Source organism: Desmodus rotundus, chromosome 8, assembly GCF_022682495.2.
Source record: "Desmodus rotundus isolate HL8 chromosome 8, HLdesRot8A.1, whole genome shotgun sequence".
In the NCBI taxonomy this organism is placed as follows: domain Eukaryota; kingdom Metazoa; phylum Chordata; class Mammalia; order Chiroptera; family Phyllostomidae; genus Desmodus; species Desmodus rotundus.
Window position 1 is genome coordinate 90,507,928 of NC_071394.1, and position 10,186 is coordinate 90,518,113.

The 10,186-nt window shown below is 54.0% G+C and overlaps 1 protein-coding gene and 1 pseudogene across 4 annotated transcripts; one reads left to right on the forward strand and one right to left on the reverse strand.

Annotated features, from left to right (window-relative positions):
* Nucleotides 1-2,009: 2,009 nt before the first annotated feature.
* GLYCTK (glycerate kinase) lies at nucleotides 2,010-7,536 on the reverse strand. Of its 4 annotated transcripts, none has more exons than XM_045192401.3 (5): nucleotides 7,268-7,536; nucleotides 4,717-4,939; nucleotides 4,368-4,480; nucleotides 3,549-3,724; nucleotides 2,010-3,269 (listed from the first exon to the last, which is right to left on the reverse strand). In XM_045192401.3, exons 1-5 carry the CDS (start codon nucleotides 7,530-7,532, stop codon nucleotides 2,403-2,405), a joined length of 1,644 nt encoding a protein of 547 aa, XP_045048336.2. In that variant the 5' UTR covers nucleotides 7,533-7,536; the 3' UTR covers nucleotides 2,010-2,402. The 4 variants fall into 4 exon arrangements, with proteins under 4 accessions (XP_045048336.2, XP_045048335.2, XP_024412361.1 ...); XM_045192400.2 differs by having other exon boundaries at nucleotides 2,011-3,269; nucleotides 4,329-4,480; nucleotides 7,268-7,502; XM_024556593.4 differs by having other exon boundaries at nucleotides 2,011-3,269; nucleotides 4,329-4,480; nucleotides 4,717-5,132; nucleotides 7,268-7,329.
* Nucleotides 7,537-8,607: 1,071 nt separating this feature from the next.
* On the forward strand, nucleotides 8,608-9,977 carry LOC112301067 (NAD kinase pseudogene; annotated as a pseudogene).
* Nucleotides 9,978-10,186: the final 209 nt, after the last annotated feature.

Genomic DNA, 10,186 nt, shown 5'->3' on the forward strand with positions numbered 1-10,186 from the left:
AGCCTCAAATCAACCATCTTCCCTCTGCTTCTCCAGCTATAAAACAAAGGATTAGCTGACACCTAAGGGCTATCCAGGCTCACTGTTCAGCTGCTCTCAGTTCATGCCAATTTCAGAGAATGGAAGGGCTTGTGAGAGCAGCAGCAGCAAAGGTGCCAGGCACCTTATAAAAGCTCCAGTTGGGCCAGGAAGAGTCAGGGAAGGGAGGTGAGGTGGGCAGCAGGAATTTGAGCCAGGAGAGGCAGAAGTCAAGAACCATGAAATGGGAGCAATTATTATGACCCATACTTGACATTTACAGAGCAAATGAGTCCTATTGAACACTCACCATGCAGGTTTTCTCTCATATTTTCATCTAGATTGAGGCCAAATATATTCTCTGTCATCTTCGGGGTACAAATGAGCAAATCTAATGGGTTAGGCTCAATCCAGCCCCTGGCCTCCCAGCCCCCACAAACAGACAAAGGGCAGGGGACAAGGTGGCACAAGGGGAGCCTCTGGCAATACCCCACCCCCACCCAATCCGTCAGCAGGTGTGTAAACAGTCATGAGCACAAGCAGCAGCTTATCTCCTGCGTGGAGAACCTGTGTGTACACAAACATGCATCCCCCCTCTCGGCTGTATGCCTACACCAGTATGCATACACATGCACACACGTGTACATGCCGGGGACATGGCAGACAGGTCCTCTCCCACAGCCCTGGCCCTCCTGTCCTGCTCTTGCCTGGAACTTGACCCCTAGTACTAATACATGTGCTCCTGAGGGCAGGGATTGAAGCAGGCACAGGGCATATGTAGATGTTGCCTGAGGAGCACCAGCATACTGGCACTGCCATGTGGGGACAATGTCCCCTAAGACTATGACCCCAACACCGGTTCCTTCTGTTCTGCATATTAACTATACTCAGAACAGAAGGAACTGGTGCCTCAGAGGGGTGTAAACTCCCCTATTCCCTAAAGCTCCTTGGCCTCTGAGACCAGCTCACCTTGCTCACCTCCCTCTCAACCCCCAGCCTACCTGATGTGACATCCCCAGTTCATGAACCACCTGCAAGCTGGGCTGTCACAGCCCAAGTGGGGAAGGGAGTCTGGTCCTAGGAAGAGGGCATGACAGCTCTGGCCCAGAACCCCTCACACCTTCAGAAAGTAGGAGATGGCTGGGGTGGCCAGCAGAAGCAGCCCCAGGCCTCGCTGTTCTCTATGGCTTTTTATTCCTATGTGATTCTACTGCTCACTCATATAGGGATTGGAGCCGTGGCGCACGGCGGGGGCGGCCAGCGGAGGGCTTGGAAACTGAGCATGCGGGCCCAAGGAGAGCGGGGACAGTGGCCCATCCCTCTCTCAGCACAGGCTGCTGGCCTCCTCTGTTGCTTTTCTCCTCACTGGTCCCTTCCCTGTCATCTGTAATAGGGAGAGGCAGGGGGCTGCTGGACCCCATCACTGCTCTGGCCCACGATCACAGCAGTGGAGATCCCCATGGCAAGGCTGGTACCCAGGACACAACGGTATCCCCAGAGTAGTAGCTAAAGGAACTGGGGGTATTCAGACTGGGAAGAGAGCTGGCACAGGGAAACAAGGTCCAGTGTCCTATGTGGCTGGGGAGGCTCCTAGATAGAGGGCAGCTCAGCCAAAGAAGGTGTGTCTGTGGCTAAGGGCTACCCAAGGCAGGAGGGATGTCCCTGGTGGGAGGCAGTAAGCAGGCACCCAGTGAGGCATATGGCAGAGGCTGGAGACTGGGGCAGGGATGCCACTGGGGAGAGTCACTGTTGGATGAGTGGCCAGTCCCTCGCAGACCCCACAGAGAGCAGTCCTTATGCCTGTCCTCCCTGGGCCCTCCGCTCACCTTCACTGAGTGTGTTGGGAGCCAGGCTCAATCCTCCCAGGCTCCTGCTGAAATGAAACAAGTGCCAAGTGTGTTGTGGAGAGGGTGTGAGGAACTCCCATTGGGTCCAGGTGCTGTGGTGCAGCCCCACCTACTCCCTCCCCAGCAGCTCCCTGCAGGTCCTTGCTCTGAAGGAGGATGCACTGAGACCCCATAGAGTGGTCCTTTTTATTTCCAGTCCTTCTTGCTTCACCCCACAGAAAAAAAAGCAGTCTCAGGACCTCAGCAGTGGCGCTGCCTAGGGGAATAGCGAACTGGCCAAGAGATTTGTCCTGGTCCTCAAGAGGTACCTGCTGCCATGGCTGAAAGTAGAGGTGGAAGAGAGCCACCATCTTGCCACTCTGATCTGAGGAAAAGACATGAAGCAGAGGCCCTGGGTGGGAGGTGTAAGAGCCAACCATGCAGCCAGGGCCAAGGAGGGGCTCTAAGGCCTGGTGAGACCCTGGGGACCAACCATGGTGTATCCCAGGACCCTTCCCTGTAGGCTTCCTCTGGACTCCCAAACCATGACCTATGTCATCACCGTGGCTTCAGGAACAGGAAGTGGACATCCATGACATTGGTTCCTGTCAGCCCTGTATATAGCAGATGGGCCCCACCTTGGAAGCGGTGGAAGAAGGTATGTGAGTCATTGTGGGCTAGAAAGGTGGCCACATCCAGGCCCTCAGCAGTGGCCTGGTTGGCAAGCTCAGGCATAACCCAGGCCCCGGCTGCCTCTGTAGGCCCATCCCTCCCATCAGTGCCACCACTCAAAAACAGCACATCAATAGGCCCCAGTGGCCGTCGTCCCAACTCTGCTGCAACACGCAGGGCCAGTTCCTGGTTCCGACCACCCTTGCCGGAGCCCTGCAATTGCACCGTGGGCTCACCACCAGCCAGCAGGCAGACGGGGCCCTCAGCCCCTGCCACAACCTCCAGGGCCTCCTTCAGCTGCAGGTCTGGGAGCTGGAGCTCAGCTGCCAGCTCATGGAGTTGTTCACCCTCTTCCACGGGGGTTCCAGTGCTGGGCAGAGTGGGGCGTGCTCCAGCTACTCGGGCCAGCAGCCCGTAGAACTGGGCCACACTTTTTACGTTGCCCTGCATGGCTGTGCTCAGCACTATGGCCCGGTACCCCAGTGCCTCAGCCTGCTTCTGGGCCTCAGCCAGTGCCAGTGCATTGGAGCCAATAATCACATTGAGGACATGACCACAGGTGTGTGGCCCATGAGGGTCAGAGTCAGCCTGAGCCAGCACAGTTTTCACAGAACGTGGCAGGGCAGCACGGAGGCCATAGCGATTAAGGATGTGAAGGCAATCTTGTACGTTGTGGACGCTGGCCACAGTGGGGCCGCTGGCAATCACATCCACAGGGTCTCCCACCACATCTGATAGAATCAGGCTTATCACCTGGGAATGGGTCAAAGACACAAGGCTCAGTCCTTCTTGATCTTCACCCCAGAGCTACGAGGACAAACTGCACCCTAATCCTGTGTATCCACACACCCTACACCATCGGGTACATTTCCTCGCCCATCTGTAACCCTTCTCAAGTGGACATGTGGATTCCCCCTTACCCTCTCTGACAGCCCTGTGACCTCCCATACCAGGTCCCTGACAATCTACATGCTGTTTTAGGGTTTCATCTGCCTGGCACATGTGTGTCTGGGTAAGAGGTGACTCACACACCTGGGCAGGGTAGGCAGCCTGAGCCAGCCCCCCACCCTTGAGCTGGGACAGGGCCTTCCGGATGGTGTTCAGTTCCTGGATGGTGGCTCCTCGGGCCGCCAGCAGCTTGGTGAGTGTCTGTTTCTCCTCCAGTGTGACGGGTGGGATGGGGGCAGGCAGAAGGGCTGAACCTCCACCTGCAGAGACAGTGACGACTTCAGGCAGAGGGGACAGCCAAGAACGTTCCCCACCCAGGCACACAGTGGGGCACTGCACACATTAGGGAAGGGGTTGGGGGCTGCAAAGGCGGGGTTAGGGTGCCCCTATACGGACATGCATTGAATGTGTGCAGTGACCACACCCTGGGCAGCAGAGGTTGTGCCCTGCCTTGGGGTAGCCCAGGTCCCAGCAGGTACTGGAAAAACTATTCCTTAAGAGCTTGAAATAGGAGGCAGATGGAAGGGTGGACAGTGGAGGGCCAAAGAGAGGGCTCCGGGGGCTGGAGACTTGAGTTCCAGCCCCAGGTGATACCAGACAGCAGCAACAGCAGTGGCATTTTCCTTGCAAGACTCTTGAGTTGGGTGCTGTTTGCCCTCTCGTGGGTCTGCCAACAGGTTAGTTGAAGGGAGGACCCCACAGCTCAGGGGAGGCCAGATAACTGGCACAGGGCCATCTAGGAGTCAGCCATCCAGGCTCCTCATTGCCTCAATTGCCCTGCAACTCTGGGGGCTTAGACCAATGGTTTCTCACAGACCTGATATTCCCCCACCTGACTTTCCTGAGCCAACCTGGCACCCACACCTGAGATGAGCACGAGCAGCAGGTCATCAGCTGTCAGACCTTCAGCCAACTGCCGAATAGCTAACGCAGCCCGCAGGGCGTCATGGTCCGGCAGGTTGTCCTCTGCACCCTCAAAGACCTGGACACAGCTGTGTGACTTCAGTAGCATCTCCCTGAGGGTAGAGAGAACAGAGAATAAGAGATGGCATGGGCTCTTCTCCTCCCATCTAATTTCCCAGCTGTACAGGTGACGGGCATGAACAAGGATGCCTGCTGATATCCATCCTGGAACCAGGCCAGACCTAGGAGAAAAAGGAAGCTGGTGAGGAAGGGAGGACCGATCCAGTCTGAGTCTGGGCCCAGGTTCCCCTCCACACGGCAATGGGGAGCAGCCCCCCAAACTCCTTACTGCTTGCCAGTGTACTCCATGGTAGCACGGATCCCCTTGGGAACGCTGATCACTCCCTGCACCAGATGCTTCCCCAGTAGCTCCTCAGCTGCAGCTGCCATGCCCAACACAGCCTTGCCGAAGCCCACCAGGTAGAGGTTTTGCCTCAGTTGAAAGCTCCGATTCCGAACCTTCAGCTGTCCACTGCCAGGGTCCAAGGACAGTGCCCGGTGCATCATGGGGCCTGGCAGAACAGCAGCAATAGTGCTCTCAAACAGCTTCCGAGCATGCTCTGCCAAGGCCATGCCACTGGCCAGCCGTGCCCCTGGGCGCCCCCAGAGGAGTGGGCGTAATGGGGCTCGGGCCATGCAAGGCAGGACCTGCAAGGCTGCAGCCATGCCCCACTGCTTTCACCTCCACCTGGCATCCATAGCCACCTAGGGGAAAGAAAGTGCTAGTGAGGCAGTCACAAGGCTAGAGACACGAGCACCTGAGGGATTAGGGTCAGTGGACCCCACAGCTGCTGCAAGAATGGACCATCTGCCGGTCCCAGGAGACTTCCTGAGGCCCACAGCTGCGGGATCTCACTCCAGTCCTTGGGGCCCAGGCTTGCCACCCAGACATGTCTGTCTCTTCTGCAGGCCACACGCTGGCCCTCTGGATACTGTGCCTGGAGTCCAAAGGTCCTGGTAGCTGAGCCCTCCTCCAAAGTCATCCACTTTGGCTGAGAGTTAATCATTCACAGAGTGAGGAATTCCTACCAGTGGGATCCAGTCCCACCCCTTCACCACCCTTGCACACTCAACCCTCACTCAGGGGCAACACCCCTTTCTGGCACTACTTCCTTGCCTCTTCTGTTGTCAGGAGGCTGCTGGCTGTCCTACCAACTGACCCAAGCCCGTTGACCTCCAGCTCTCTTTTATTAGCTTATGGGTCTGTGCTGGGAGACTGCAGGCTTGGCAGGGCACTGACAGGCCCAGTACACATCTTCCTCAAGGCACACAGCCTGAAGAATCCCAGCACTCAGGGCTAGTCCAACAAGAGGTTAAATTTCAAATCAGAAGAGGCAGCAAAGTCTGGCTCCTGGTGGAACCTCAGAGAAGTCCCTAGATGCCACATGAGGCCATGTATCAGGGGACTCAATCTGTAGGACGGAAAAAGACACCCTTCCACCTACATGGTGGGCCTGACCCACCCTTTCCAATAGCATGCCTTTTGGCTCCCACATAATGAGACAAGTCTTGGGTCACACCACCCACAGGGGTGAGAGCCAAGTGGCTAGAGCAGGCAAAGGCCAGGCTCCCACAGGAGGGCTCAAATAATCATTTTCTCCACTGGGCCAAGTAAAGGCTAAAAAAGCCTTGAGGTGAAGGTCATTAGTCTGTAAAGGCGCTTAGGGACAAAAAAGCCCCCAAAACTTATCTCTAAAAAGGCATCTATTTTAATAAATGCCCACCATAATGCTGCCAGTTTACCGCAGCAGCCAGTGTGGCCAGAGCAGGGGCAGGGGTTTGGAATCAGGCTCCAGCTCTACCACAGGTTTTTCTGAGTGTCTGGGAAGGCTCCATTTCTCTCATGGGGACTCATCTGTAGAATGAGAAGTGGGATGAGATTAAACTAATGCTTTCCCTTGACATCTCCAGGCTCTCTGAAGCTGTCCACTGTTAACACAGAAAACCTGGACCCTAAACACCAAATTATCCCACACTGAAAAAACTGGCAACTTCTAGCCCTCGGCCACTTAGCCTGCTGTTTTTCAGCTTTCCCATAAGAGACCAACCCTGTTTGACCCCAGTTGTGCAAAGGAACACTGAGACCATCACTATGGGGACTCTGAAATAGGCCCAACTTTTGCCAGGGGACTCCTGGGGCTGGCCCCCATTAGGCTTGGAGATAAAAGTATCTCAGCATCTAGCAATAGCTGATTTTGACAGCCTGGGTGAACATTGTACTTATTTCCCAGATGGACACAGGCCTAGAGGATCCCAGCCTTGCTACTGGATACCAGAGCCCAGGGCAGAAGGACGCTCAAGGTTAAGATTGCCAGAGAAAACACAGGATGTCCAGTTAAATTTGAATTGCACGTAAACAAAGAATTCTTAACAAACATTTAACAATGCTATATTAGTTTTAGGTGTACAACAGTGATTAGGAATTGCTTTAAATAGGTGTGTTCCATAGAATATTTGGTACATAACTATACTGAAATATTATTTGTTATTTATCTGAGATTTCAGTTTAACCTGACGTCCTGTATTTTTTTTGCTAAACCCAGAAACTCTAGTCAGGACACTTCTCTCAAACTCTGAGGCACTACAGCACAAAACCTGGCGAGAAGATGCGCCTTGACTCCTCCCCGCCGCCAGATGGAGCTGGAGTCACCTCCGGCCCTCACTCCTCGCAAGGCGCCGGAAGTGACGTAATCCTTGGTCGGGGTCTCAGGCCTCTGCGAGGGGAATGACTGCTGCGTAATGGTCGGTGGTGACACATGAAATAAGAGCCTGCTGCCGCTTGAACCTGTTGTGGCCCTGCCCAAGGACTGCTCCTGCAGACTCTCGCAGCGCAGACTTACCGCCCCACAGCTCCGGGCTGCGGCTCGCTGTGCTGGAGACCGGAAGTACTCGCGGTGGGCGGAGTAGAATCCGGAAGTGTGGGATGGGTGGGTGGGGCGGAGTTCGTGGGCAGGATGCGGATTGCGTTGGTAGAGACGCTGGGGTAGCTAGAGCGAGTACTGAGGTTTTGGCTCCACCCAGAAACTTGTAGGGAGTCACTTCGTACCTTGTTTTCTTCATCTCTACAATGGGGGTAGTAATTCCCGCCTCACTGATTGCAATCATCTGTACCCTCTATCCTCTACCATCAGTCAGTCATCGGTTCCAAGCTCCAGTTAGGTGGCAGGCACTTGGAATGAGCAAATGGGTTGAGAATCACTACTTCCCCACAACCCAGCCTTTCTGGAGCCAGATTAAGTTATCCCCTCCTCTCCCCGACGCTGTTGTCTCACGTAACTCATTGGTGTCCCCGCCCTCTTACCTTTGGGCAACCAAATAAGGGCTCTGACTCTGCAAGAGAGTTCACTTCCGTGATCTTCGAACGTGCAAGCTGCACGTAAATACGAAGGACCCTGAACCTCCCTCACAGCCCTTGCTGTCATCCTGTGTTCACACTGAGCAAGGCTTGATGTTTTACACATTCGAAAGATACAAAAGAGTACACTGATTTTATTTACGTTTTCTTGGGGATGTAGATCCTAAAAATCTTAAAACATATTTCTCACACCCACATTCCCTATAGCAACTGCCACACCTCTCCATAGGTCTCCAGACCGTGCTCTGCTTTTGTCATGAACTCCTTCCCACTTCCTAGTTGTCTCCCTGGATTTTTCTTTTCCTTTATACTAGAGGACCTTTTTACTTCTTATCAATTGCTCCTAAATGCTTTTCCACCCCATCATTCAAACAAAGGCACCTTCAGAAGATCTGCCTTCTTTATTATTTTTTAATTTTATTTTCAGCCCTGGCCATGGTGGCTCAGTTGGTTGGAGTGTCCTCCCATAAACCAAAAGGTTGTGGGTTTGATTCCAGTCAGGGCACATGCCTGGGTGTGGGTTCGGTCCTGGTCAGGGTGCATGGGAGAAGCAACCAGTTCATGTTTTCTCTCACACTGATGTTTCTTTCCCTCCTGTCTCCTCTCTCTTAAGATAAGTGGGTATGTTCTCAGGTGAGGGTAAAAAAATGTTTTTTGAGTGCTGCTCCATGGGTGGGTGCCATGGTCCCTTCAGCCATGGGGGGAGCAGGTAATGCTGAAGAATGGGGGTGGGGCAGTGGAGTCTTGATGGCTAGACCCCAGGAGTGGGCAGCCCTGCAGGGGCCTGCAGCAGCTAACGGGGATCAGTGTTCTGACTGAAGCCCTTGTTCATTGATGATGGAGATGGAGCCAGAGAAGGTCAATGTGAGGAAGGGGCTGAATGCAGACACATCCTACCACTGCACTGCATGTGGGAAGGATGAGGACATAGTGCTGGGCCACTCCATCTGCAGTAGGCCCAAGTCCTGCAGTTTGTCTGCCATGCCTGCCCAGGCAAGCACAAAGGAATTCCGAAGGACCTGCTCTCTGCAGGGGCCATGCCCAGTGACCACTTTTGGACTAAAGGCCTGAGTGCTGCAGAAACCCCAGATCATCACGCACATCCAGGACCCTGACAGCCAATGGTTGGCGTGGAGTAAGTCCCCAAAGAGTGTTCTCATTATCAAGATCCAGGACACCAGGCTGCTGTAGCCCTTCAAGGAGCTCTGCGTGTACCTGATGGAGAAGAACATGATCATATGTGGAGAAGAAAGTTCTAGAAGACCCCATCATTGTGGGTAATGACAGCTTTGGGCCAGTGAAGAAGTTGTTCTGCACCCTCAGAGAAGACTATGATGACATTTCCAACCAGATTGATTTCATCATCTGTCCAAGGGGGCAGGGGTTGGAACCCTGCTCTAGGCCTCTTTGCTCTTCCAGGGTATTGTGTCTCCAGTCGTGTTATTCCATGTGGGCTCCCCTGGGCTTCCTGACCCCCTTCAACTTTGAGAAATTTCAGACACAAGTTATGTAGGTGATACAGGGGAATGCAGCTGTTGATCTCCAGAGCTGGCTGAAAGTCAAGGTCATGAAGGAGCCCAGAGGGAAGAAGATTGCCACCCCCAATGGAGTCAGTGAGAATGATGTGCTGACTTCCGACCAGGACACCCAGGTTGAGATGCAGGTCATGCAGTACCAGGTCTTGAATGAAGTGGTGATTGACAGAGGTTCTTCCTCCTACCTGTCCAAAGTGGACATCTACCTGGATGGCACCTCACCACCATGGTGCAGGGTGGCACCTGTCCCTCAGGTGTGATTGTCTCCACCCCAATGGGCAGCACAGCGAACATGTGGCGTTAAGGGCCTCCATGATCCACCCCAATGTGCTGGCTATCATGATCATGCCCATCTGCCCCCAGTTTCTGTCCTTCTGGCCCATTGTAGTCCCTGCAGGAGTTGAGCTCAAGATCATGCTGTCACTGGAAGCAAGGAACACCACCTGGGTGTCCCTAGACGGTGGAAAGAGGCAGATCTGCCATGAAGACAGCATCAGCATTACCACCTTGTGCTACCCGCTCCCCTCCATCTGTGTCTGAGACCCTGTGAGCGGCTAGTCTGAGAGCCTGACCCAGTATCTGCACTGGAATGTGTGCAAGCAGCAGGCACACTTCACTGAGGAGGAGGAGGAGGAGGAAGAGGAGGAGGAGGAAGGATAGCCGAATGCCCGCTGCACTCAGTGTTGTGCACGGTCACGTGCCCATTCAGGCATCAGATGTCATATCACTTCTATCTGTAGCCAGGGAAGGATCCCAGAATCTGCCTTTTGCTGTCCAGATTAGCTGTTTTTAATATTTTATATCTGACCTTATTTTGCATTTCTAAATAAGCTGAGGAAGCAACAACCAGAGCTCTGAAAACAATACCG

What these genes read in the sequence shown, in the direction of transcription:
- GLYCTK (XM_045192401.3), bottom strand. Translation starts at nt 7,532, where the DNA reads ATGATTGCAATCAGTGAGGCGGGAATTACTACCCCCATTGTAGAGATG. An exon ending in ATGGAGTACACTGGCAAGCA is followed by an intron (nt 4,481 to 4,716) that starts GTAAGGAGTTTG and finishes CTCTACCCTCAG; the next exon opens with GGAGATGCTACTGAAGTCAC. An exon ending in AGGCTGCCTACCCTGCCCAG is followed by an intron (nt 3,270 to 3,548) that starts GTGTGTGAGTCA and finishes ACCCATTCCCAG; the next exon opens with GTGATAAGCCTGATTCTATC.